Genomic DNA, 24,173 nt, shown 5'->3' on the forward strand with positions numbered 1-24,173 from the left:
ATAGCATCCCAATTGTTCTGAAAACAATTCGAAGTCGTCTCCGACGAAAACGGGCACACGTCCGTTTTCAACCATCCTCGTCAGCCAACTCGAGTGTATGAGGTGCAGTGGAACACGAGAAGCAAGCGTGCCAGCATCAACTCCGCTTTATTGCGCGACCGGAAGTACATTCCTGCCACTCCTAGCGGGCGAGGCATGATATACGAAAACCCAATCACGTGATACAGCACAGAATAAGGTTCACTATAAGCTTAGTTTGAAGTAAATCAGATCATTTTTGACGAAGTTATGAGCGAAAAACGATTTTGATCTTTTCGTGACCTTGACCTTTGATCCAATTGGACCCAAAAGTTAAAGGGGTCGTCCAAGGTTCCTTGCCCACCTGTGGATTAAATTTGATAGTGTTTGCTGAAGCCGTTTTGCCGTAAAGTTGCTAACAGACAGACAGACAAACAAACAAACAAAGACAAACAAACCGGACGATTACAATATCCCGCTCCCTCCCTCCCTCTGTCCCTCCACAGAGGGACAGAGCACGGAAACGGCAGAGAGTGCTATACCATAAAGAAGGTGGTCAAATCCAACCTGTCTGTGATGCAAGAGATGCAGTTTTGTGACGATTCAAAGAGATTCAACATTTTACAACCATTTTCCCCTTTTTCATGGCTTGGTTGAATGATGGCATTCATCCATATGTGGATTCATCCATTGCATCAGGTTTGTGCAATCCCAAGCATTCCATATCTGTCTTGACAGTTTTAAAACACATCTTTATAGAACATCCTCTCAGCTTTATTCATCTACCAAGAGCACTATCACTCTCTTTACTTTGCTTGCCAAGCAGATTGAATTTGGTGGAAAGCACAGCCTGGGAAAATGGGATAGTGGAGCAGGAGGAGAAACCTAACGCTCGTTTTCCTAACGCTGATCCTGCTCATCAGATCATCTCAGCGAGGGAGACTCGTGAGTGTAGGGAGCCAATGGGATGACCACGTGCCTCGTGGTTGATTGGCATCTCAAGGAGATGGGGATGGGCTAGGCATCTGGCTGGGGGATGGCCAGACAGAAGCCCCTGGAGTACCGGCGGAAAGTGGACGCAGTGACGCACTGCTCCGGCACATGACCTGACCTAAGGAGAAACTGAATTTGAAAGTAATAACAATAATGTGTTGTTACGGCCTGTGGGTTGAGGTTCATCATGAGGGGAAGCATTCAAGTTCCTCCTGAACTCCCTGTCCTGAGGCCACAAGCCACAAATACATAACTCCATAGCCCGGTGGGTTGTTAAGCAGCAACGAACGCTGATTGGTACTGCCAATGTGAATGCTGCCAATCCTGCTCGGGTATCACTACTTCGCATGAGTATCTTACCTTTGGACAGCCACACCAAGTGAGTTTTGTGCCCTCAACACATTCCCAGATTACTTCTGAGCGATACAGTGAGTTTGCGCTGGCCAACAAGAGCAAATCACATGGGGTAGAAGTTCCCGGCTAACGCCACGTGCGGACTACACTGGACCGGTGAAGGCAAAGACGCTACGAACTGGGTACGTTCACAAGAACAAGCAAGTATATTTTCAGCAAGGGCGAGGAAAACTATGTGGACGATAAGCAAGGGATTTAATACAAAAGAAAATATGTGTAGCAGGGAAAGTAAGGACTGGTGAGGTGCGGCAAAAGAAATGCAATTATTTACAAACACAAGAGACACATTGCAGAGTTACCCCGATCCTAAAACCTATACAAGCTTCATTATACGAACAAAACAGGCACCATCGGTTGATGGATCAACACAAATCCAGTTGAGAAGAGGGAAGGGGGGGGGGTGAAACTGAGGGTGTCTATGGTGCATGGTTAGAGAGGTGCGGTGAGAACACGGTGATTGGCAAGTGATGTGCAGAGAGGATGTGGATCAAGGTGGGTTTGGAAATAAAGCAAAGAACAAGTGAAAAGATAGTCTTAACAAAGAAGTGTAAGGATGCCTGCAGGTGTACCGTCTAAAACTATGCCCAGTCTGGCATCCGGCTCTTCCGCACTCATGTCCGTTCCGCTCACTCCGTCAAGCTCTGTTGGTCACCACACCATGACCCCAATAACATGCAGACAGAGAACCAAGCAAGTCTAATGTGTGGAACACAAAGCCCTTTATAATCCATTTGTAGCAACGGTGTTTGGGAGCAATCATGCAGAGCAATGGATGTTTTCCAGCACCCTCAGTAGTCTGCAGACCATTACCACGTTGTTGGCCCCGCCCATGCGATGGTTCGGCAGTGGAAATAATCCAGGTTGCTCTGCGCTCTACCACGCAACCAATCTCCAAGATTAACATGGCAGTGCGCATTTGGTCGCACACCTCAATTGCGAACGTGTTCCGCACACCCAATGGAGGCCATAAATGAGCAGAATGCTGGGGCTATCCACACGACGTCAAACAGAGCTTAGCAGACATTTGTGCCTCAAGTTACATGCCAGAACGTCCCGATCCTAGTATCTATTATGGTGCATCGGGCTCCTCCATCTCCTGCCGGTGCAGAAGTTGGGGGTGAACGTCGGTGGTGACGGTGGTTGAGCAATGGCAGTAGTGGTGTAGTGTCGCAGCTGTTGTGTGGTAATTTGTGATAGAGTTGTTTGGTCATTAGTTATGGCTGTTTATGGCGAAGGTAAGCAAGCTTGGGTTGTGGTCCGATGGTGTGATGATTTTTATAAAGGCGTTGTTGTGATGTTTTAATATTGCAACATTGGGGTTTGAGTCTGGTGAAGTCTGAGGTGTAATGTCTGTTGGATAATGGCGCATAATTTGAAGAGGTTTTGGCATACGTGTGCAAATGGCTTGCTTGCAGAAAGGTCATGCACAGCAAAGCAAAATAATGTAGCCTAAAGAATGACAGATAGGTAAAGAATGGAAAGAAAAACACTACCTAGAGCCCACGCAATGCATATTGTCCCATAAACCCACTACACATAAGAGAAGGGCTATCTAAAACGAATACTAATGAAATAACTGTCTTGGGACCACAATGTCACGTGCCATTGCCTTGGTGGAGGGCCAGTTTATCAGAATTGTAACAGTATTTTTGTCAAATTATATATGTGGATAAAATGCCGATGATGTCTGTGCTGGCTACACTGTTCTCATCCCCACTCATCCACCTCTCACACGCTCCTCGAGTGAATTTAAGTTGATAAACCATTGGAGGGAATTGATATCGTGTTGATGCAGTGTAGGCTCTTTGGGCTGAATGGCCTCCTCCTGCATCAAAGTTCCTTTTGTATATTTGTGTAACCTTCAAGAATGCTTCAGTTCCCAAGCACCAAAGTATAGATCATCATTTTCAAAATAATCAGATTAAAGAATCTGGCAGGGATATGCAAATTAGCTGCACGTAAATTACTCTGGCTTTGTCCGTCCATCTTACCTGCACAATGCACATGCCCTGCAGGCTAGCAATACGACATGGTGTAGGCTGGTTCACTGTGTTGCCAACACCCAACTGGCCATTTCCATTGTAACCCCAGCCATAAACCTGAGAAGTAAGCAAAGGCATTGAATTAAGAAATGCATTTAGTTCAATACAGAATATCTAGTCAAAAAATAAGAAGTTTAATCACAATTTTGTTCAAATTAAAGAAATACATAAAGATGTTAATGCATTACAAAAATCAGGGCCAGAAATGATTTGGAATTGATGTTACACAATAAACTTTGTCGCTGGAGGACACCATTTAGCCCATCAAAGCTGCTTGACACCAACACCACCTCTAATTCAATCTGACATTAATCTCGGGGTGGGGAAGGGGTGAAGGGCGAGGGGCGAACCTCTTTGTAGGGTGAGAAATGAACAAACACCAATGACACATTCACCCTTTGAAGAGACCTACTCACAGATATCACGGATATACAATGACTGATCCACACTTCAACTACCTACCATTCCTGCTAATATACCTGGACCCCTCTATATCCAATGATTCGAGGTACCTATCCAATTCCAATTTAAACCTTTCTACTGCCAATACCTTCCCAGTGAGACCATTCCATGCATAAACGACTCTCCAAGTGATAGACCCTTCCTTTATTACTGGCCTCTCTCCTCTTCTTTATCCTCAGGCTATGGCTACTGGTCGGATCACTGTCTATTTTGCTGGAAAAAAAAAAACGCATCTTTCCACTTATTTTGTCAATATCCCTCATTATATTAACAAGCTCAAATGAGCTAAGATCCTCGTCCTCTTAATGATGACGTCATAAAAACGAATATGACGTCATTGTGATGTATCAGGTTTGCGATAAATTACACTGGGGAACAAAGTTTTTGTTGCATTGATACCAGCACTTGATCTTACCTAATTTGAGTGTGCTGAATTCAAATCTGAAGTTAGTTTCTCTCTGTAAGCTCTAGATTTTTTGCAATCCACCATTATCAACATTTATTTGGTAAGTTACAATTTGTATTAAAAGCAAATTTATATTAAACATACATTTTGCAATTCAACATTTTCAGCATTTATTTGTTAAGTTACAATTTGAATTAAAAGCAAATTTAAATTAACATATATTTCGACATAAAGACGATAGGTGATTTAGAACAATTGATAAGGATGGAATGTAAAGTTCAAATAGGTCCTATTCAGGCAAGAATTTGTGCTTGTAGCTCTTGCATTTGTGGACTTCCACAGGGCAATCTCATTTGATACTCCAGCAGTAGTCTGCCATCATATTTTTGTCCCATCGCTCTTGGTAGCGCTCTTCCATAGTCATGAGGTCCTGATGGAAGGGCTCTCCCTGTTCCTCACTTACAGCCCCAAGGTTCTCAGGGAATTGATCAAGGTGACTATTCAGGAAATGGAGCTCGACACTCATGTTGCACCCAAGATTCTGGCAACAGCATTCTAGTAACCAGAAACTCATAGTTATCTGCCTTTTTGTTACCAAGAAAGTTTTGTATAACTGCGACGAAAGACAGCCATGCTGTCTTCTCCTTGTCATTCATCTTCCTTACAAATTCCTCATCACGTACAAGGGCACGAATTTGAGGTCCATCGAACATACCTGCTTTGATCTTCACGAAAGACAAAGCAGGAAAAGCAGAAACTATATGTTGAAAACATTCACCATCAGTACTCAATGCCTTCACGAACGGTTTCATCAAGCAGAGCTTGATATGGAGTGGGGAAAAAATTATCTTCTCTCGGCTGACGATTGGGTCATTCACAATGTTTGGCATGCCTGCTTCCAGAGTTTCGTGAATGGGCCACTCCCTCTGGATCCAGTGTTTCTCTCGAGCTCGGCTGTCCTACATGCAGAGATGGCATGGAAACTTTGTGAAGCCTTTCTGTTGACCAAGGAGAATGTTGACCATTTTCAGGTCCACACAAATGATCCAGTTGTGCTCATGATATTTGAGTATGTCAATGACCATTTTTATGTCATTATGTTCTTATCGCAAATGCACTGAGAGACCAACTGGAACCGCTCCATAAACATTGCCATTGTGCAAGAGAATACACTTGAGGCTGCGCTTTGAGGTATCCAGAAATAATCGCCATTCTGTTGGATGATACGAAGTAACACCTAATTGCCTGAGAAGACCTGGGATATCGTGGCAGTAAACAAACTGCTTGTCTTCTGAGAAAACGGCGACAAAGATCTGGTCCCGCTTTCGGAAATATGAAACATTTGCAGAGTGGTCAAGCAGATTTTTTTCTTGCAGCCTGAAGGCTAATACCTCAACTGCTTTCTTGGAGAGCCCCAAATCACGCACCAAGTCATTCAATTCCGGTTGGCTAAACTGCTGAGGGGCTGATGACTGTTTGGTATCAGATGAGGAGGCTTTGGATTCTGAAACCATTTCTTGAAGCCCGTCATCACGACCCTTGTGCTCTTGCTGATCATGTTCACTGCCTTAATCTTCAAATAAGACAAAACCATTAAAGACTGGAACGGGGAGTTCCTCAGAGTGCGGAGTAGGTCGAATTGCTGAGGGAATACAGGGATAGGAGATCTTTTGCTGGTTTTTCTTGCCGACCCCCTTTGTGTTGACCAGGCAAAAATAGCAGTCAGTTACGTGGTCCTTGGGTTCTCGCCAAACCATGGGAACTCCAAAAGGCAGACCCTTTCGTTTTCCTTTTGTCCAGTCACGAAGCATTTCCTCACAATTATGACATACAATATGAGGAGCCCATTTCTTGTCTTGGTCGCCAAGGGGAACATCAAAATAGGCTTTATAGGCACGTCTTACAAACGATGTTATATTGCGCTTTTGACGAAGTAGTGTGGCAGCCACCTACATAACAGAATGAATCAGGATTATTTACACATTTATGTCTTATTGAAGAAGCCATGATCAGATCTGACACTAAAGAAAAACATAAAGTTAAAGAATATATATATATATATATATATATATATATATATATATCAATAAAGACAAATAAATATCAATAAAGATAAAGAAAATTGATGTCAAATAAATTGTGAGCAAATCATTAGCAGCAAAACGAATACGGTCTATAGTTATTTCGCAGTTTAGGCATCGTATATTTTCACTAAAGTCCGAAAGCGCACCCCTAGTTCTCAAGTTATCCCGAGTGCAAAGAGTGTCCTTTTGTGTCCTTTTTTGTGTCCAATGGGTGTCCTTTTGTGCGAAAATCGCAAGTTTCAAATTGCATGAAAACTAGAGCATGTAGAGGAAAACTGATTTCAGATTTGAAATCAGCATTGAAAAAAATACCTAGAATAAGTTAAAAATCTCATGCAACAGATAAGAAAAAAAATTTGTTCCCCAGTGTTATCTGTGCTCATGCCCGGCTTGATTCCCACAAACAAAATTCAAACAGCTTGCCCAGTTTCGGAGATAATGGTATAGGTGTGGAGCTGTTGAACAGCTCCCAAGATGAAAGCAGCCAAATTAACAGGATTACCTTTTCTTAAAATTGAATGTAGCATTTAATTGAGGAAACCAAAGCATTTAAAATGCTCTCAGTAAGCTACCATTTTTGACTGTTGGTAATCAAAGCCAGTCGGCTCTCTCTCTCTCACTCTCACTCTCACTCTCTGTCTGTGTCTCTTTCTCTGTCTCTGTCTCTGTCTCTGTCTCTTTGTCGTGCAGCTGAACATCTGGCTTTCTTGTTGGCCCTTGTAACAACATTCTTTGAGCCTTGGGCTCAGAGAAGCCCAATCATAAATCAGCACTGTCTTGGTATAGTTCAAAAGGGAACATCTTGTAGTAGAATGAGACGATAATATATATTGTGATAAAGATCTGCCTGATCAATAACAGATCTTCTTGCTTGTGAAAAGATAAATGCTTTGTCAGGCCAGGAGAGAATATTTGCTGGGGTGTTGTTACTTTCAAAGAAACCAGATGAGCAGGAAAAGTATATATAAAGTAAACCAAACTGCTTGCGGGCCAGAGTTTTGACTGGGCTGGTATACTGTAGGTATTCTGTGCCTTTCGACTCTCGTGTATACACTTTTGATGCGCATTAAACCTCTTCTCTACGACGATTGGTGTAGTCATTGCTTGATTGCAGACCCTGATCTCGACATAGGCGATTTCCATGAGCAGAAATATTATGACGTCAACTTTATTTCTGGGAAGAATTTCCAAAATCGGAGATGGTTACTGCCCGTGTGTGGGCTTTCTGCATATACATGGCAAGTTTCATGAAGATCCGATAAAAATTCTGGGTTGTGAAACAAAAAGTCAAAAAATAGGAATGACGTCATAAAAATTGATATGATGTCATAGTGATGTATCATATGTGTGGTAATTCATCTCTGTTAATGCCCTGTTCGATTCCCGCAAACAGAATTCAAAAAGCTTGCCTAGTTTGAGATAATTTTTTTAGGCGATTTCCATTAGCGGAGATATTTTGACGTCATAACTTTTTTTGTTGGAGAAATTTTCAAAATCTTTCTTTCAAAGAAACTTGCTCTCCCTCATGCACAGATTTATCCCCTCTCGTGTTCAGTTGTCTTACCCTTCCTCCCGCCCTTGGTTTACTGAAGCTTGTGGCGAGGCAGTTGTCCTGAAACAACTTGCCTTTGCCTCATGGAAAGCAAACCCAACTGAGGGCAATCTCAGTTCTTTCCACAAAGCTCGGAACAAGTGTGTATCTACCCTCAGGAGAGCCAGAAAACAACATCTTTCTCATCTCAAGTCTGAACTCTCAGACCTCTCTCCCTCCTCAAAATCCTGGTGGCGTTTAATCAAATCTGTTTCTGGTGTATGTTCCCCCTCCATCCCCTCCCTTACCTCAAATGGCCGCACTGCTGATTCCACACGTGATAAAGCTGAATGTCTAAACTCGGTGTTTGCAGCTAAATCTTGTGTCCCAAACCCATCACTATCTCTACCCACTTTACCCAGTCGCACCCAACTGTCCCTGGACTCTGTATCCTTTTCTCCTGACAAGGTGGAGAGCTTGCTTCCAAACCTCGAGTCAGATTCTGCAACCGGTCCAGACGGCATCAGCCCACGTGTCCTCAAAGCCTGCTCTTCTGCTCTTGCTCACCCTCTCTCTGTTCTATTCACCCTCTCATTTTCCCAAGGTCATCTGCCATCTGCTTGGAAATCTGCTAACTTCACTGCCCTGCATAAAAAGGTGCAAAAACAGATCCCTGTAACTACAGACCAATCAGCCTTCTCCCAATCATCAGCAAGGTTATGGAATCCATCATTGCTTCAGACATGAAATCCTTCCTCTTCTCCAATGAAGCTTGATTTCCAATCATCAATTTGGTTTCAGACCAGGTCACTCTACCCTGGATATGCTGCTACTGCTCTCCCATCAATGGATGGAGGTCCTCCAATGCCAGACAGGAAATCCGAGCCGTATCCCTGGACATATCACGTGCTTTTGACACAGTCTGGCACCCTGCCCTACTCACCAAACTCTCTTCCCATGGTATTCAAGGCCATCTCCACTCATGGCTCGCAGACTTCCTCTCCTGTCGCAGTCAACGTGTGGCCCTAAATGGAGTTCTTTCATCCCCTCTTCCTGTGCAGGCTGGAGTTCCTCAAGGTAGCGTTCTGGGCCCTGTTCTTTTTCTGGTTTTCATCAATGATCTCTCGGACTCTCTGGAAAATCCTCTATTTCTCTTTGCCGATGACTCCACCCTCTGCCGTACCATCTGTCATCCCTCAGACCGGCAAGCAGCAGCTTCTTCGCTCACTGCAGATCTGGATAAAATCACAAACTGGTCCAACACGTGGAACATGTCTTTCAATCCACACAAATCTCACACTCTCACTATGTCTCTTGAAAGGACCGTTTACAAAACCCCCCATCCACTTTCTCAACAATCCACTGGAAGAAGTCTTTCTTTCAAGCTTCTGGGTCTCACTATCTGCCATGACCTTTCCTGGGAAAGTCACATTTCCAACCTTGCCTCAAAGCCAGTCGCCGACTGAGAATCCTCCGTCGTGCAAAGTCCTTCCTCGGCCCTCTTGAGCTCCTGACTACTTACAAAGCTTTTGTCCGTAGCCTGATGGAGTACTGCTCTCCCCTCTGGGCTGGTGCTCCTGCCTCCCACCTTTCTCGACTTCACGCTGTCGAAACCAGGGCTTTTAAGATCATTGGCATCTCCCGCAATGAAGCTGAGTCTTTGGGCCTCTCACTCAATCACCGCAGGTTGGTCGGTGGTCTTTCTGTCTTCTACCGACTCCTCTCCAGCCTTGCCCCCCCTGCTCTCTCTGCGATTTGTCCCAACCACATTTCCACAGGGCGCTCAAGGTCCGCCAACAACCCCCTTCTGGTAAAACTACCAAAATCACGAATCACTGCTCATCTTCACTCTTTCATTCCTCTTTTTCCCGCCTTTGGAATAAACTTCCTCACTCTATTCTTTCCCATTCTTCCCTCCAGGCTTTCAAAACAGCTGTTCACCACCACCTCTTATCTTCCCCCATCCAAATCCTCGATCTTTTCTACCCCCGATAATCCACCCATGCCCACTTCCTTCAATTCTCCTGCTTTCCTTCCTGAAAGTCCCTGTAATGTCCATCTTCTCCTCGCCATGTTCCCCGTCCCATCCCCATCCCTCTCCCTTCCACAGTTCACCTGTGTCTGTTCCCCAATGTTTTGTCCCTTCCACTCCCACCCCTCTTGTCTCATGCCTCCTTGCTGTGAGTTGTGTGTTAGCTCTCATACGAGCCTCGACCAAGGTATACAAAAAAAAAAAAAAAAAAAAAAAAAAAAAATCGGAGATGGGTACTGTCTGCGCAGGGTATTTTTACATATATATGCCAAGTTTCAGGAAGTTTCGATGAAAACTGTAGGCTGTGAAACAAAAAAGTCCACAAGAAGAAGATGAAGAACAACAACGCGAGTAAGACTTAGAGATCCTTCACCAGGATCTAAAAATCTTAACCAAATCCCCTTTAATCACCTACTTTCTCGTATACAGGGTGTGTCAATAAAAGGTTAACCGCTTCAAATGACCTTTGTACTTTTAGTCATTACCTTAATTTTTTTTGTTTTGCAGGAGTGGTCAATGATCTTTGGAAAAGTCATTCAAGTACAACCAAAGTATTTTATGGAAAAAAAATGACGTTTTCAAGGAGCAAAGAGTAAACATTGTCACGAAGTATTTTGAGACCAAATTAATCGATTCCATCCAGACGAGGTTCTGTACTAAGTATGGAGAGCATCCCAGAAACAAGCCAAGCAACCATCAGCAAGGTTATGGGATTCGGATGAGTTCTCAGTTTGCGTATGGAAAATTAATTGTCTCCACACAGCTCCGACCTCACTCTGCTGGATTTTTTTTCCTTCTGGAGAGCTTGTTAGGATAACGTCTAAAGAACACCCCAGATCTGAACCTGATGTGAAGGCAGCAGTTGAGGCTTATGTGCAGACAGTAACCATTAAAACCTGCAGAAACGTCATTGAAAACTTCACAATTCGTGTGAATGAATGTTGTGTGTGTGTGTGTGTGTGTGTGGGGGTGCTCACATCGAACATCTAAACTATGAGCGCATTAACACATAATGAGTTTCATTTCTCCATGAATTTGTTTTCATTTTCTGAGTTAACGTTTTGTTTTATTACTCAGTGTTTTGGTTAATAAAGTTTTGAAGTGGTTAACCTTTCATTGACACAACCTGTATAAAGTGCTGTCTCTTTCTGACACTCCCCCGAGCTTTGTCGAACAAAGCCTAGCAATATTCTTGTTGTTATACGCTGGACACTCTCTCTGGTAGTTTTGTCCTTCCTGAGTTGTGGTGACCAAAACTACATACAATATCCCAGATGAGGTCCCACTAAGTTCCTATACAGCGTTAACACTGCCTCTTCATTTATAATTTACCCCCCTACGTATAAAACATAAAATCCTATTAGCTTTACCTCGAGATACCTGGCACTAGGGGCTGCTTTGCTTCCTCTCACAAATCCAGTTTCCAATCCATTTACATACCTGACCAGCCACTCCACATGCCCTCACCTTGGCTAACAACCTCCCATGTGATACCTTATCAAATACCTTCTGAAAGTCAAGATATACTACATCCACTAAACTTCCCTCATCCACCCAATGGTGGGAAGAGGAGGGTGGGGATGCGAATTCTCGATGTGAGGAGGGTGGAGACACAAACAGTGATGACTCAATTTACATCTCACTCTCCAAAAAAACATGGACCAACTTCTATGCTCTCATCCCAACTCTCTCTTCCTCATATGTGGTGATTTCAACTGTCATCATGCCAGTTGGCAGGGTGTGAGTACCTCTCTCTCCTGCCATGGCACTTCCGCAAAAGACTTCTGTGACTCATTGGGACCGACAAAATCTGTCAACTTCCTGACCCGGATCTCAACCAACGGTACTCTATCTCTTCTGGATCTGATTTTGACCAATTTCCTTGAAAATATCTGTTGTTCTAACTCCACTCCAATCGGTTCATCTGACCACATGCTGGTCCTTTTACCAGTAGATATCTCACTGACTGTTATTAGAGAACCACCTCAGCGCCATAGAGTCTGGCATTTCACTCAGGCTGACTGGCAGGGACTTCAAACAGGCATCAAACAGCTAGACTGGTCTCCCATCTCGACTTCCTCCGACATCAACTCATCCTCGGAATTATTTCAAAGAAACTTGCTCTCTCTCATGCACAGATTTATCCCATCTAGTCTTCAATAGTCCTGAACTTCCTCCAGCCCACAGTACACTGAAGCTTGTGGTGAGGCAGTTGTCCTGAAACAACTTACCTTCGCCTCATGGAAGGCTAATCCAACTGAAGTCAAACTCAGTTCCTTCTACAAAGCTCGGAACAAGTGTGTGTCTACCCTCAGGGGAGGCAGAAAACAACATCTTTCTAATCTCAAGTGTGAACTCTCAAACCTGTCTCCCTCCTCCAAATCCTGGTGGCAACTAGTTAGCGTTTCTGGTGTATATTCCCCCTCCATCCCCTCCCTTACCTCAAATGGCCTTACCACAGCTGACACTGCATGTGAAAAGGTTGAATGCCGAAACTCTGTGTCTGCTTTTAAATATTGTGTCCCAAACCCATCGTTTTCTGCACCCACCTTATCCAGTCACACCCAGCTGCTACTGGACTCTGTGTCCTTTTCTCCTGACAAGGTCGAAAGCTTGCTGTCAAACCTCGACTCAGATTCTGCAACCGGTCCAGACAGCATCAGCCCATGTGTCCGAAAAACATGTTCTGCTGCTCTTGCTCACCCTCTCTCTGTTCTATTCACCCTCTAATATGCTCAAGGTTATCTGCTATCTGCTTGGAAATCAGCAGACATGAATGCCCTGCATATAAAGGTGCAAAAACAGATCCCTGCAACTACAGACCAATCATCAGCAAGGTTATGGAATCCATCATCACTTCAGAAATTAAATCTTTCCTCTTCTCCAATGGCTTGATTTCTGATCAATTTAGTTTCAGACCAGGTCACTCTCCCCTGGATATGCTGCTTCTGCTCTTCCAACAATGGATGGAGATCCTCAATGCCAGACATGAATTCAGAGCCATCTCCCTCGACATATCATGTGCCTTCGATGCGGTCTGGCATCCTGCCCTGCTCACCAAACTCTCTTCCTGTGTATCCAAGGACATCTCCACTCATGGCTCACAGACTTCCTCTCTTGTCACAGCAACGTGTGACCCTTAAGTCCTCTCATCCCCTCTTCCTGTTCAGGCTGGAGTTCCTCAAGGCAGTGTTCTGGGCCCTGTTCTTTTTCTGGTTTTCATCAATGATCTCTCTGACTGGAAAATCCTCTCTATCTCTTTGCAGATCACTCCACCCTCTGCCGTACCATCTGTCATCCCTCAGATTGGCAAGCAGCAGCCACTTCACTCTCTGCAGATCTGGATAAAAACACAAGCTGGTCCAATACGTGGAACATCTCTTTCAACCCTTACAAATCTCACACTCTCACAATCTCTCTCCGAAACGACCGTCTGGAACCCTCCCCCCCCCGCCCACCCCACCCAACCCCAATCTACTTTCTCAACAATCCTCTTGAAGAAGCCCACATTTCCAAGCTGGCTTCCAAAGCCAGTCGCCGACTGGGATTCCTCCATCATGCAAAGTCCTTCCTTGGCACACCTGAGGTCCTGACCACATACAAAACTATCATCCGCAGCCTGATGGAGTAATGCCCTCCACTCTGGGCTGGTGCTCCCGACTCTCACCTTTCTCGGCTTCCGCTGTGGAAACCGAGGCATTTGGGATAATTGGTATCTCCCACGATGAGGATGAGTATTTTGTGTCTCTCACTCTATCACTGCAGGCAGGTTGGTGGTCTTTCTGTCTTCATCCGTCTCCTCTCCGGCCCCGAACACCCTGACTGTTTGAGATATGTCCCCCTGATATTTCCACAGGGTGCTCAAGGTCCGCCAGCAAACTACTTCTGGTAAAATTACCAAATTCAAAAATCACTGCTAACCTTCACCCTTTCATTCCTCTTTTTTCCCCACCTTTGGAACAAACTCCCACACTCTCTTCAATCCCACTTTTCCCTCCAGGTCTTCAAAACAGCTGTTCACCACCACCTCTTATCTTCCCCATCCAAAACCATGATATTTTCTACCCCCGCTAGTCCATCTCAAACCCACCTCCTTCAAATTCCCTGCTTTCCTTCCTGAAAGTCCCTGTTGTGTAAGGACCTGAAAATCCCCGTAGTGTCCACCTTGTTTACCCTGTGTACCCCACCACATCCCTTCCACAGATCTCATGTCTCTGTTCCTCAATGTTTTTTTTCTTCCCTCTCCTGCTCCTTTTGTCTCCTGCTCCCCTTGTTGTACGTTCTGTACGTTAGGTCTCACATGAGCCTCGACAGTGCATGTTAAAAAAAAAAGTCCTCCGTCAAGAGCCTACCACCCTCCGCTCCAACTGCAGTACACCGACGAATAAGCTTGGGTGAACACAATGTATGAATTCCCCTGTAAGGACGAGAATCACTTGACCACAGGTGATACTCTACCCCCTCACAGATTCCTTGTACATAGGCCTCCTTCTCCACTCTAAGCGCACGTACAACTCCCTGAACAGCTCAGCTCTGCCATTAAGCCTGGCCCTGCGACTGGTCAATGGTATACAGTGTCCCTTAAGAGACAAAATTCTTCTTCGCTATAGGGTGAGTTCCAAGACATCCACCAGCAACATCAAGGATGGTAGCCTTGAAGGCACTCTACAACTCTTCAGGATTGCCCAAAGCACTCAGACTCCCCCCCCCCCCCAAATCCCCACTCAGCCTGTTTTCAAAATCTTCAGCTGCCCTCTCATTCTCGAGCTTGCCAACATCAAGCTGAGGCTGTGATGGTACCATTCTCCTGGATTTCAGCTGCAACTTCAGAGTAGCTACAACAAGCCTGTGGTCGGTATTGAGGAACTGAGCACTCCGGTGGACCCTGCAGTTCTGGCTCATCCTCCAGCGACCATCCACAAGCACGTGGTTGATGTCCTTTGCCACACCACCAGCGTTGGAATACCAAGTACAGTGATGAGCCTGTGGGCGCTGAAACCATGAACCAGCCACCATAAATCCATGACTTCTTGTAAAGTCAAAGAACTTCGTGCTATTTTGGTTCACAGTTCCATACCCATGGGGACCAACACATGTCTCATAACCATCCCTGTCAGTGCCAGTCAATGCATTGAAATCGCCCAAGATGAGAAGAGTATCTCGCATGGGGCACTGATCAACCACAGACTCGAGCGTGGCATATAATAGAATGAGTCCTTCACGAGATCACTCGCCTCAGTCGGAGCATATTGTTGAGTCCAGTGGGTTTTGCACCGACCTGGACAGATGGCCAAACGATTACAGCCGAGATTCTCAGAGATTATGGCGTGTGCAGGAAAGAAACAGCAAGGCGCTTCACTAGGACGGTAGCACATGGGACGGAAGCACAGCACAAGGGGGTTTATCTTGAACCCACGACAAATAGACAGACACAAGCAACTTAAATAAATATGGGGTTTAAAGGTCCCATGACACCCAAATGTACTGAAATTGCATATATATATATATATATATATATATATATATATATATATATATATATATATATATATATATATATATATATATATATACACTAGTAGTAAAGCCCAGCGTTGCTCGGGCTAGCAATAAAGCCCGGCGTTGCCCAGGCTTTCTTGCAAATTTCCTGAATAGCTGTTAGCGGTTAGCGGATAGCGGTTAGGGTTAGTGTTGCGGTTAGGGTTAGGGGTGAGGGTTAGCTGTTAGCTGTTAGCTGCTAGGGTTAGGGTTAGCTGTTAGGGTAGCTAACCCTAACACGAACCCAAACCCTAACCCTAACCCTAACAGCTTGGGTGAGTTCCAAGACATCCACCAGCAACATCAAGTAGCCTTGAAGGCACTCTACAACTCTTCAGGATTGCCCAAAGCACTCAGACTCCCCCCCCAAATGATTGGCGTAGCGGAGGTAAACAGTGCCCGGGCCAAAGTGGAAATTTGCGTCCCCCGTAGGCCTTAAACTCGAGTGGATTTGAATGGAAAATCCCAAAAGGGATGTCGATTTATCGATTTTTTTCGAATATTGGAAGTGTTGTGGAAAAAATTTATAGCCAATGACCTAAGTTGGACCAAAAGCCATAATCGTACCGAATTTGAATGGAATCGGTTGGAGTTTGTGAAAATGCATCAAAACGAATTTTGAGGGGCCTCTTCAGGAAGACAATAATATCATTAGTAGATTTGCCAAATCTTGTTTCATTTCATGCAGTAACAAAAATCTGATGGTGGAACAAAGAAAGGGGTGTGCCAATATATATATATATATATATATATATATATATATATATATATATATATATATATATATATATATATATATATATATATATATATATATATATATATATATATATATATATATATATATATATCCAATAGGAGTTTTCCATCGTGATTTCAGATCTGACAATGTTTTTTCACAATACTCGTTCTGCAAAATGTAAAATTAAAAAAAACAAACCTCTTCGGGAACACCCCTAAAAATTCTACTGAAAGGGGCATAACCCACATGACGTCAACTGCAGGATGATAAAGGCTGCACGTAAATTACTCGGGTTGGTGGTCTACGTGATTCTATTGGCTTTCTGTGCGTTTCCACATTCGATTGATAGACTCAATCGCTTCCTTCATTTCTGCTTTAAAAAAAAAAATCAAACATTTGGTTTTGAATAATGGATGACATGGACTTTGATTTGTCTGGAAGCGACAGTGTGTGAGAGAAATGAAGGATTTTGGTCTGAATCAGATGGAGAATTGTCGGATAACGTAGTCGTGGGAGGTGAAGTTCAGGCAGCTGGAAATGAAATACAGCCTTAGCAGTTCGAGCCCGAAGCAGGACAAGCAGAGGAAAATGGCGATGAAATTTCCGGCGTTCATTATGATTGGGAGGACATCGAAGGAAGACTTGGCAATAACAACTGGTTAGACTAAATCCTATTCGTAATTCAATAATGTAAATTCGACTTGCATACTGCTCGATATCAGAAATATTTTAGTGAGGTGACTGACCAGCGCAGCGGACACGTTTGTTTCTCCGCAGCGAATGAATGGCAAGCAAGGCCAGCGCATGTAATCGGCCATATCTCTCCGCGCATAAAACGAAGCAATCTCGCTGTCCGGATACGATGAAAACTTGTGTGCAGAACACACCTTGTGACACAATTGTCGAGAGTAGTCCGATAAATCTGACGTTCTGTTGCATTTTTATTTATTTTACTCCTACTGTCATCATGTAGCACCAGTAGAAAACAATGAAGAAAAGAGAATAATAAAAGAAAGCTATAGCACGTCAGATTTATCGGACTAGTCGGATGGACGACGGATTTATCAGACTAGTCTAGACTCTAGAGTTGACAAGTACTTTGCATTAGCATGCACACAATGTACAAGTCAATGCGTAAGAGTCCCGAGGCTATGAGGCCGTGTAATAGGACAGATAAATTTGTCTGTCATAGTTGTGCCAACATATTTTTCCCTGTTCATTTATTACAGCATTTTGGCTAAATGTTAATGAATAGCAAGCCAATGGAAGCAGTACCTTCACTTTAGAATAAACCCATGTATGTCGAGTGCATTCATACCTGGCTTGCATGTATGTGGAATCGTACCCATCCCAGCAGGCTGGTTTCAACAAACAATTCAATAAGCTGCAAAATGTGGGTGCAGGTTTTTCACATTGTTTGATTTTAAAATTATCTCCTTGTGCCTTGAAATGATGCAATATTAATCTTTAGTATTTTACTTCTATGTCCCTGAAAGTTTTTTTTTTTTTAATGTCAAGGTTCAACAGTCACATTTTATATTTTGTGGACATGGTATAGCCCTTTATTGTGCATACATGCATTGGATTTGTACACGAATACGACAAGGTAGTAAAGGGATAAATAAATGCCTCGTGATTGTTGTGCATACATGGTTCAGAAGCAAAATTTCTTTTCCGCAAAACAATCACAGGAATTAAGGCGATCAGTGAGATAGCAAACACATGTGCACAATGCATTTGTACGTACTTTATACTGCGCGCAACATCTCGAGTCAATCCATTCTGTGCGAGTTTCTGCAGATGACGTCAACGCTGCGGTTCGCTGAAGTCAACTTTAAGGGGCGGGGCATAGCAAGTTGTGAAAAGCACCAGAAATGTTCGAAATATTGGTCCAATTATCCAATTTTTTATTTTAAAAAAGAAACATGGGTGATTTCTTCACTGGGAAGGTCAAGTTAATATATAAATAACCAGAAAGTTTTGAGCATCATGGGACCTTTAATGAAAATAAACCAAATATTTACAATGGTCATCTATCTATAATTCCAGCATTGTGTGTGTGTGTGTGTGTGTCCGCTGTTTCTCGACAACCACTGGTCCGATCTAATTGAAACTTGCCAGGTATATTGCTGGGGACCTGAATATGTGCCTTTTCACTGTTTGATATTAATCAGACAAGTGCTTCCCAAGTTATGGCCATTTATTTACCAAACCAATGACAGGACACGTTGCTGCGGCCATTTATTTACCAAACCAATGACAGGACACGTTGCTACGTAGGCGTGACCGATGGGGAAAGGGCGCCTTAGTTACCGTGGCGTAAGAGTGGCAATGGTCAATGGCAGCGAATGTCATGGCTTGCAAAGACAGGGAGGTAAACTTGATTTTAATTAACTCTGTGTGTGTAAGTATCACAGCAGTTGTTACTTCAATGCAAGCAATAATTCATGGAATGCATGTGAACATTCTGTACGGGCACGCACCACTTCCGGATAGTGATGACTTACTGTATTCTAATAATTTCTCGATTTCTTATGCGCATTTATAAACACAATGCCCCAATCCAGTCATCGTTCACGAGAGCGAAGGAACGGCCTGAGTGGTTATTGTTTCTGGCAGGCGGTTCGAAAAGTTGTTTTTATTTGCACGTACGGCCACGCACTAGCAATTCAAAATGGGATAATAATGAAACAGAATGTGAAGTAAAACTAAATTCCCATTTGAGGCACCTCAACACATACTTAAATACAGACAAGGGGACAGATAAAATAAAGAAAAATCCTTCCTTTATTCTGGCACTTAGCTTTGGGTCCAGAAGTGAGTTTCGTTAGCTTGAAGGTAATCAAAATGCTCTGTCGCTGTGTGGGAAAATGCACCCAAAATGGCGTGCAGCCGCTCTCTGGGCGGGCAAATGTAAAGGAGGAAATTCGGGCAGCAATACTCAACGTCAAGGCTCAGGAACCACAGTGCAGCTTCTTTCATCAATCGTCCTTGCCGACGCCGCTGCTCTGCAAAATGGCACCGTCTCTTTCCCCGATGGCACAACACGAGGCTATGAGGCTGGTCTCACACAACCCAGCCAAACAGTCAATGGCCAGCTCTGAGGGTTAGGGTTAGCCATTAGGATTAGGGTTAGCCATTAGGGTTAGGGTCTTGCTTTCAGTCTTGCTCCACCATGCGAGCCAATTCTCCTCAACATGAACACAAGAATCATGCAGTCTTCTTCAACGTGCTGAGGGAAATTCAGCCGTAATGCCCTTCTCTTTCAACCACCAATCCTGACTCTCTCACTTCTGTCCTGCACACTCCTTTTGTTCCGCCAACGAACCTCACTCCCTGCCTTCTTGTCGCCCAACACGAGACTCTCTGACAAACCACACTCTCTCCTCTTCTCTCTGACATCACACCCATCAATCATCCACTCCAGAGGCATGGTTTGCTAGCTGTCACTTTTGGAGGTTGGGCTTTCTGCCTGCTTGGATGTGCAGCTCGGTTGTTGTTGTTCTAAGGACGTGATCCCTTTTTATCGCTGGTGTAACAGTTTAACTACCCCCCCTGGACAACTCCCCCCACCCCTTGATTTCCAGAAAACCAACGCACGGACCAAGAAACAAACATTCACTCCAATCAAAGAGCCAAGAGACAAACAACAAAAAAAAATCTATTTTTGGCCATAGGGGGGCAAATTATCCAGGGAGGGGGGAGACTTATCCTAGGACAAGTACCCCCCCCCCCGGGGGGGGAGTTGTGCAGGGACGACTTATCCTGTTACACCGGTTTTGAAATGCAAAAACATAGGAAAAAGCCACAGGGGCAATCACATCCTGGGAGAAATTATCCTTAAACCATACCTAATTAACACAGCACCACCCCAGTGTGGTGACATGTAAGACTCAAGCTCACAGTTTCCTGAATGAGTTTACATCGAGATGTCTCCTACACATCCACGGACAAAGCAACTCTATACAATCCTATCTTTCCAATGAAATTCCACCATTTACACTACAAACAAAACAATGTACAGAGACCAGGGAAACGACACCCAAGGAGTGACGAATCCTAAGTCTCATAATATGCTTGTTGACCGGTGTCACCTCAATTATCATTGGAGTCAGCTTATTGAACACAGCTACAGCAACTCATTGGGTATGGTAACCATCAGAGCGAACAGACCAAGAGTCGGTGTAACCACCTGTCATGATCTCTCCACTATCCAGTCTCCAAACCTCAGAAAGTGCTGCAATACAGATGTTCAAATGCTTGAACTCAGATGATAACAGAGACAGGTGTTCATCCTTTTTTAATAGCCTGGTGTTGGCTCAGTATCCAAGGGTCCTGAGTTCAAGCCCCGTTGGCCACTGAATTACTACACCAGGGGGTTGACTCAGCCTGTCATCCTTCCGAGGTCGGCAAAATGAGTACCAGTGTGTACTGGTAGAGGGGCAATGCATCAGCGACACAGTCGTCCTTCCAAGAAATGATAGCTACCCCGGCAGCCAAGCTGCCATACGCAAGAAGAAAAAGAAGATTCAGAAGAAGAATAAGAAGGGATAGGACATTCCAGTCACCCACCCGAAGGGACCACCTCATGTTAACCCAAGGAGACTGCAGTCTGGTGGACGACACCTCAGCACCACTCTGCCACACACTTCTGCAAACTGACCCAGGAAGTTTATCCTGTGCTTTTCTTCCTATCAAGGAATGTGGGTCCCGAAGGCTTTGCCCCAATCCCATAATCCAGTGAACTGCCCTGCGAAGGGCAGCAGCACAGGAGGTACTCCCACGGAGTGGGCTTTCAGTTTTCCTTGTGTTTGTAGGTTTTGCAGAATGAAGTGTTTCACGGTGGCCAGAGTGCCAGTCCTGCCACCAACCTCCTAAATAAAGTAACCCAACTGCAGGAGGACGTCCGCAGACAGTTGGGCACTTGATATGGATGATCGTTGGCTCACAAGGAGCTCCTCCACCCTTTGACAGATCTTGTTTTTAATCCTGCTGGGTATCCATATCATACACCCATATTCTTGGATGCCAATTATCTGCCTCAGAGGTTTATCTTGTCTTCACTTTCTTAGTTGCTTCATATCTTCAACTTCTACCTGGAACTCCTCTAAAAGCTCTTTTTCATCTCCTTGATAGGTTCTCTCAGCAACTGATTATTTCCCAAACTCTTCTTCTGTAAATGTTGAAGCAAAATAAGTATTTAATAAATCTGCCATTTCACTTTGATCATTAACAAATCTCCCTGTGCTACCCGCACCCCCACCCCCCACTCATAGGCTCATCTGCAAACTCCTTCAAAAAGGAATCCTGGAAGAGATTTCGAAAATCCTCATCTCTCCTCTTTCCCTGTTCCTGGATCTAATCAATATCTGGGAAACTAAAATCCCACATAATCAGTATGTTCCCTTACCACAATTATTTATGAACCCTTCTTCCCTGCTCTTCATGAACAGAATAGAATTATTAATACACAGCCAGGAAACCGTAAACCATGAACCAACTTAGCAGCAGCATGACAAACCAGAATGAGGGTGACAAAGATCCACTTGGAAAAGTGTTGCCTGCTGATGAGCAAACATATTCCACATAATAAAGTCATCTAAATAAGTGATCACCTGAATCTTTTGAGGAGAAATGGGTGAATGCAGTTCCAAATTCAAACAATGAATGGAAAATTTAAAAAACGTTCAAGATATTGATGAAGCCATGATAAATAAACATGCTGTTCACCCGATATTACATGACAATTCTGCCGATTCACAAAAAAAATGTAAGGTTACTGGGAGGATGTACCATTGCCTTTGATTGTGAGCAGTAAGCAGCCGTGATCACAGTGCTATGTATGCAATGCAACAACGCTAAAGTGAGCCTGCATGGATCACATGACACGATAAAACTGCAAACGTGACAATTACAAACTATACAATCTTCTTTGAGATCTTCATTTAAATTTGGTAAATTCCTAATCCATCCCTATAACCAATTGAACAGGGGTAGAGATCAAGTTGACCAGTGCAATGAATCACATTTTCTGTTCTTCATTTTGCAATAAAGACCTCAACATGCATCCACTGCACTTACCTCGCCATTATCAAACACTGCCATGGAAGAGGTTTGTCCGCAGGCGATGGCAACCGCAATCTTGTTCTGTATGCATGCTGTGACACGGCGTGGAGTTGCCTGATTAGCGGTTGTTCCAGAGCCAACCTGTCCGCAATTATTGTAACCCCATGCGTAAACCTGTCATAACATCAAGTGCATAACGAACATAAGTATTCATCGGTACTCGATAAGTGCTTTTGATGTTCATGGCAGTTAACAAGAAAGCTGGACCCTACATGTTGAGAGTGTAAATCCTATACTTCAACAGTATGAGGAGCATTCCAACAAAACAGGAAATATTTAATGGCAAAACAATTAATATTGGAACACGTATTGTGAAGGAAGCTTCCCTAATGTATCATGCAAGAGCCCATTGACATACATAAAATAAAAAACAAGTGAGATTTGCAGTTAAAATCTTAATCAAATGTATAACAGATACTGGACAAACTCAATAACACTGGAATGTTATAAACTTGGATCACGTGCATTCACAACCTAATGCAACTTCTCCTCTTCTTCCTTCACTTTGACCCTTGTAAAACAAGTAAAAAAGACATAAAAATGCCATACCTCCATTTTAGTAATTTTGCTGTATGGAGATAAAGGGCTAGCCCATATTTATGTACAACTAAAATGTCCGCCAATCTACCAGTCGGCCATCTTTGATCAGATCACAAAATAAAGTTAGGTGTTGGTGTATGCCACTGTGTACTGTGCTTGTGCCAAGTCTGAACAAAATTGGACCATGTATGTCGGAGCAATGGTTGGGGACACGTTTAAGTAACAAAATGACCATCAGTCAGGCATCTTGGATCTGATCTTGAAAAAAACTGATGTGCATATGGAAGCCATCATTCATTGTCTGTGTTCCAAGTTTGAACAAGATGGGTAAATGGATGTCCTTAACATGGTTGAGGATGTGCTTGACACAGGAGTTGTTTTTATAACGAAAATAGATGCCAGTTGGCAATCTTGGATCTGATGTCGAAAAAAAATGACGTGTATATGTATACCATCATGTGTTGTCTTTGTGCCAAGTACGAATAAAATCCGTGCATACTTGTCTGAGATGCGGTTGCGGACGCACACGAAAATCAAGACCAAATACGTAAGCCCCCGTTTCGGACCAAGTCAAACGGGGGCTAATAAATAGGAAGAAAGAAACCAAGACAATGTTTAAATGGTTTACACTGCATGGGTGGTAGTAAGGTGTTGGCACATGTCTGCCCCCCACCCAAAACCACAAGCAATTGAAGGTGGCATTTAATATCCCATATATAGCCGGCTTAAGATTAAGATAAGACGGTTCGTCGCTGAGCGATAATTGCGGCTCACATGACTAACACACGAAGTAGCCAACCAAAGGGATAACCCTGATTAATAACTTTCCTCCCGGGGGGGGGGGGTGCGATATGCCACTTTACAAATAATTGTTCTGTTCTGAATACAAATCGGACTCAAGAATACAGGAATACAATAAATATCCGTGGATGAGAGGAGTTGGGTTCGTACCGCCCACACAACTCCCACCTCCTCCTCAGCATGATTAATTGTAAATATAATCCTTTTAAACTTGTTGTGCATTGACAAGCCCCATATATATGTCCTTCAAATCAGTGTTAAGAAGCACCCAAAACAGATATGGTATCTCCCTCTAGGAAGTCGACCTGAATGCTGGCAATGATCGCATTGCCTTTCCAATTGCAGATGCCCATTAAATAAATCACCAAGCCTGCCACGTTCACACGGGTTAATCCCGCAAGGTTCAAAGTCCTCACCAACTGGGGTGATCGGGGAGGACGAGTA

General features: G+C 43.8%; 1 protein-coding gene across 3 annotated transcripts in view; it reads right to left on the reverse strand.

Moving 5' to 3' along the window:
- RCBTB1 (RCC1 and BTB domain containing protein 1) overlaps positions 1-24,173 on the reverse strand; it is an 86,390-nt gene that overhangs the window by 52,581 nt on the left and 9,636 nt on the right. For 2 of the 3 annotated variants that reach the window (XR_015051078.1, XM_085854092.1), the window contains exons 4-5: positions 22,344-22,502; positions 3,417-3,524 (exon numbers count right to left, since the gene is read on the reverse strand). Coding sequence is in view for 2 of the 3 variants with exons in the window: in XM_085854092.1 (XP_085710218.1) it covers positions 3,417-3,524; positions 22,344-22,502 (267 nt within the window). In the remaining variant the exon portion in view is untranslated. The remainder of the gene's footprint in view (positions 1-3,416; positions 3,525-22,343; positions 22,503-24,173) is intronic. The other variant, XM_085854093.1, reaches the window with a different exon arrangement.

The sequence above is a fragment of the Eptatretus burgeri genome, chromosome 14 (assembly GCF_056783735.1).
Source record: "Eptatretus burgeri isolate ZD-2024b chromosome 14, Ebu_testis_v1, whole genome shotgun sequence".
Classification (NCBI taxonomy): Eukaryota; Metazoa; Chordata; class Myxini; order Myxiniformes; family Myxinidae; genus Eptatretus; species Eptatretus burgeri.